The sequence below is a fragment of the Scylla paramamosain genome, chromosome 39 (assembly GCF_035594125.1).
Source record: "Scylla paramamosain isolate STU-SP2022 chromosome 39, ASM3559412v1, whole genome shotgun sequence".
Lineage (NCBI taxonomy): Eukaryota > Metazoa > Arthropoda > Malacostraca > Decapoda > Portunidae > Scylla > Scylla paramamosain.
Window position 1 is genome coordinate 4,862,501 of NC_087189.1, and position 5,000 is coordinate 4,867,500.

At 40.0% G+C, this 5,000-nt stretch overlaps 1 protein-coding gene across 1 annotated transcript in view; it reads left to right on the forward strand.

Moving 5' to 3' along the window:
• The window catches only part of LOC135091984 (rabphilin-3A-like), a 44,451-nt gene that overhangs the window by 35,292 nt on the left and 4,159 nt on the right, over positions 1-5,000 (forward strand). The window contains exons 10-12 of the mRNA XM_063990087.1: positions 294-418; positions 1,813-1,898; positions 2,783-2,857. Of these exons, the coding sequence (XP_063846157.1) occupies positions 294-418; positions 1,813-1,898; positions 2,783-2,857 (286 nt within the window). The remainder of the gene's footprint in view (positions 1-293; positions 419-1,812; positions 1,899-2,782; positions 2,858-5,000) is intronic.

Here is a 5,000-nt window from a genome sequence, read left to right on the forward strand (position 1 = left end):
CTTGAATACAATTAATTAAGTGGATAAATACATGATGTGTGGAGAGAGAGAGAGAGAGAGAGAGAGAGAGAGAGAGAGAGAGAGAGAGAGAGAGAGAGAGAGAGAGAGAGAGAGAGAGAGAGAGAGAGAGAGAGAGAGAGAGAGAGAGAGAGAGAGATACTTTTCAATGTATAGCCTGAAAAAAAGTCTACTACTACTACTACTACTACTACTACTACTACTACTACTACTACTACTACTACTTTTACTACTATTATTAACAACTTTAACTATTACTACCACCACCACCACAGAGGCTCGCGGGACTCCAAGGACTCTGTGTTGTCGCGTGAGTCTTCGAGCAAGGACGAGGTGACGACCAACAGCAGCATGGACGAGGTGTTCTCCACGACCAGCCTGCAGGGGCGCGACCAGCAGGGTGAGAGAGAGAGAGAGAGAGAGAGAGAGAGAGAGAGAGAGAGAGAGAGAGAGAGAGAGAGAGAGAGAGAGAGAGATTGATTTCTTTTTTACCATCGCAGTTCTTGAGTTACAACAAACATAACCTCTATAAGATATGTTCATCTATTACAGAGAGAGAGAGAGAGAGAGAGAGAGAGAGAGAGAGAGAGAGAGAGAGAGAGAGAGAGAGAGAGAGAGAGAGAGAGAGAAATAATGAAATTCTTCCAAGTAGTACCAAGAGACTTATCCCTCAATGTGTGTGTGTTGTGTGTGTGTGTGTGTGTGTGTGTGTGTGTGTGTGTGTGTGTGTGTGTGTGACTCCTTCATATATGTGATATTCTTTCATCACATATCGTCTTCTTAATTATACCCATTTTTTTTTTCCCCTCCTCCATCTCTTTCATCACTTTTTTTACAAGTATACCCTGCACCATCCTCCGTTTTCTATGAGTGGTGTTCTGTAGGGCAAGACGTCAACCCATTTTTACCCTCGCCACACAAAGCATCATATTCTGAAACACTTCTTCGCCGCACCTCCACTACATTCAAAAGATTCTACTTGAGGTGACACGGGTTTTTAAGGACGTTTTTACGGTTCTAGTGACAGATTAACAAGATTTCTACATAATGAACAGGAAAAGCATTCTTGAAAACACGGCTAATAATTTTTGTGGCCTTTGAAAATAATCGTGACAAAATTACGCGAGATTTATAGGGTGCTTTTATGGTTCTAATGATAGATTAACAACATTTCCACACTCCTTGGCCTTTGAAGATACTCATGGTAAAGTGATATGGGTTTTTAAGTTTTGTTTATGCGATTCTAGTAACATTAACAAGATTTCTACATTATTAAAAGGAGAAACACTCTCGAGAACCCGGATATTCATCTCTTTGGCCTTTGAAAATAGTCCTGATGAGGTCATACGGATTTTTAAGAATGTTTTTTGCGGTTCTAGTGGCAGATTAACAAGATTTCTATAATTTTAAAAGGAAATATACTTGAAAACCTGGCTAATCATCTTTTTTTTTTGGTTTTTAAAAGTAGTCATGATAAAGTGAGACGAGTTTTCAGGGGTGTTTTTTACGGGTTTTAGTGGTAGATTAACAAGATTTCTACATTATTAACAGAAAAAAAAAACACTCTTGAACTCGTGATGAGAGAGCAAAACCATTTCAGAACACTAACTAACATTCATTCAAAAGCCCCACTGAAGCTAATCCTACCTAGACTAACATACGTAACCTCACTCACAAACAAGTCTCTTTTGTAAACACACTCGGATTTACTCTCTCTCCTTTACTCTCCCTTTGTCCCCCCCCCTCTCTCTCTCTCTCTTGTGCCTCTCTCTCACCCTTGCTTTCTTCCCGCAGGCATTCCTGAGTTGGGTACGATAGAATTCTCTCTTCTGTACGACTCCCACAACCAAGCTCTCCACTGCACGGTGCACAACGCAAGGGTGAGTGGCGGAGGCGAGGGGCAGCGTGGAGAGGAACAGGTGTGGGAAGGGTGGAAAAGGTTTATGAAGGGAAAGGTTTGGGAAAAAGGGAGGTTTGGAAGATTTGGGAAGATCTGGAAAGGTTTAAGGAAGTGGCAGGTTTGGGAAGGAGCAGGTATGGGAAGCGGTAGGTTTGGTAAGGTTTGGGCTTAAAGTCAGGTTTGGAAAGGGAGAGGTCTGGGGAAGTTTGGGAAGGTTTGGGAAGAAGCAGGTTTGGAATGGTCAGGTTTGGAAGAGGTTAGGTTTGGAAAGGGTCAAGATTGGTAAGGTTTGGGAAGAGGGCAGATCTGAAAAAGGCCAGGTGTGGAGAGGGACAAGGCAGGTTTGGAGAGGGACAGGTGTGGGAAGGGGCAGGTGTGGGAAGGCTTGGACAGTCCTTGCCTACCTTCTTTTCCAGTGTGGTTATTGTGGTGTAGGACTATAGGTAACCGATAGCCTCTCTCTCTCTCTCTCTCTCTCTCTCTCTCTCTCTCTCTCTCTCTCTCTCTCTCTCTCTCTCTCTCTCTCTCTCTCTCTCTCTCTCTCTCTCTCTCTCTCGTTTGGTTTATATTGCCAGCTTTAGTGGAGTATACATAAATTCCTTTGCAACACACACACACACACACACACACACACACACACACACACACACACACACACACACACACACACACACACACACACACACACACACACACACAGTCAAACATACATACATACAAACATGCTCGTACATATTCAGTGTTTGAGAATATAATATGCAAAATGTTATTAAAATGTATTGATTCTCTCTCTCTCTCTCTCTCTCTCTCTCTCTCTCTCTCTCTCTCTCTCTCTCTCTCTCTCTCTCTCTCTCTCTCTTACAGAACCTACGCCCGTCGGAAAATAGTAAGCAAGCGGATCCATATGTGAAACTCCACTTGCTTCCCGGCGCCAGCAAGGTACGCATGCACACACACACACACACACACACACACACACACACACACACACACACACACACACACACACACACACACACACAGCTTTCTTTCACTATCAATAAAGCTTTCTTCCACTATCAATAAAGTTCTCTACTTTCTTCTACCCTGTTGATCTTTATGTACGATAATTACTAAGAAGCTTTGTTCGTCTTTTATATATATTTGTTTGTTTGTTTGTTTGTTTACTTTAAGTGATTTGGCTTTATTTGTATTTTTTAGTAAGATTTAACTTGTATTTTGTTTATTTTTTTAATTTTTTTTTTCTCTTTATTTTGATTGTTTTCCATTTCACTTATAGTTTCGTTCTGTTATGCGTGTGTATTAATTCATATATATATTTTTTAAAGTGATTTGGTTTTATTCGTATAATTTTTGTCTTTTTTTTTTTTATATTTGCCGTTTACGATTCATGCATACATATATATATATATATTTTTTTTCTATATTTGTACTTCAGTTTTGAGTTCATTCTCATTTTATTTTAATTTATTTTTTTTTCATTTCGTTGCGTTCTGTGTTGCGTGCATGAATTCATATTTCGCTTTAGTATCATTTAGTTTCTCCCTCCATTTCACTTCGCTTCGTTACGTCCGGTTCACCACTGCATATCTTTCTTATCCGTTATCCTGCAGAACAATGCGTGTCTTCTCCACTACTGACTTTGTATGATTGGCTGTCTCACTTCATTTCACTTCGTTTTATTCGTTTCAGCAGGGCATATTAATTTCTATCCCTTATCGTGCTGAACAATATCTTCTCTAGCATCCCACACACAGACACACACACACTCTCTCTCTCTCTCTCTCTCTCTCTCTCTCTCTCTCTCTCTCTCTCTCTCTCTCTCTCTCTCTCTCTCTCTCTCTCTCTCTCTCTCTCTCTCTCTCTCTCTGTGCTTTGTGACCGGAGCTAAACCTTCACTTGTTCGCCGTGAGTGTTACCAATTCCACTTTGCAACCTCCTGAGTCTCTATCCAGTATTCTGAAACGCTTTGCTCTCTCTCACCAGGACTATTTTCCAAGGCCACAGAGATGATTAACCGGGTTCTGAAGAGTGTTCCTTCTCTGAATAATGAGGAAATCTTGTTAATCTGTCACTAAAACCATAAAAACACCGTGTCGCTTCACCAATACTATTTTTAAAGGCCATAAAAAATATTAGCATAGTTCTCAAGAGTTTTTTCCTGTTAATAACGTGAAATAGCGTTAATATCTCTCTAGAACCGTAAAAACACCTTTAAAAACCCGTACCACTTTACTATGAATATTTTCCAAGGCCACATAGATGATCAGCTGGGTTCTCAAGGGTGTTTATCCTGTTAATAATGTGGAAATCTTGCTAATCTGTCACTAGAACCGCAAAAAACACACTTAAAACACCGTCATTTCAACGACAGACCTTTGTAAATGGTTGAGGTAGTGGTTCTTTAAAATGGTCTGCATAGTTTTCCTCAGTCTGACTTTATATTAGAAGTTAAAGAAAAGTTTGAAAATAAATATAAGAGAGAGAGAGAGAGAGAGAGAGAGAGAGAGAGAGAGAGAGAGAGAGAGAGAGAGAGAGAGAGAGAGAGAGAGAGAGAGAGAGAGAGAGAGAGAGAGAGAGAGAGAGAGAGAGAGAGAGAGAGAGAGAGAGAGAGAGAGAGAGAAACATCATTTACCTGTCCAGTACCCTCACCCCTTCTTTTTACCCCTTCCTCCCCCTCTCCTGCACCTTTTCCTTTTAAGCCATAAGAAAAACATCATTATAAAACAGACCTGTATTTTCTCGTGTTTTCCGATTTTTTTTTTTTCGTGTCATTTTTTATTACAAGGTAAATAAAAAGTCTGATGCCACGAAATCCAATTGAAAAGTTCCGTACGCAACTTTTTTTCCCTCCTTTCCGATTGATTAGAAAGTAAAGAAGGGAAAAATAAAGGCAGAGTTTTGTGTTCGTATTTTTTTTCTGTATATTTTTTTTATTTATTTTTTTGTTTTTCAACCAGTTTCGTAGCTCCGGCGCCTCTCGTGAGAAATCAAATAAAGGAATACGTTTTTTATTTACCGTTTTTTTTTAAGGGAAACTGCGACATTTCACGTTTACTGTTACATTTTGTCCTCAATTTTT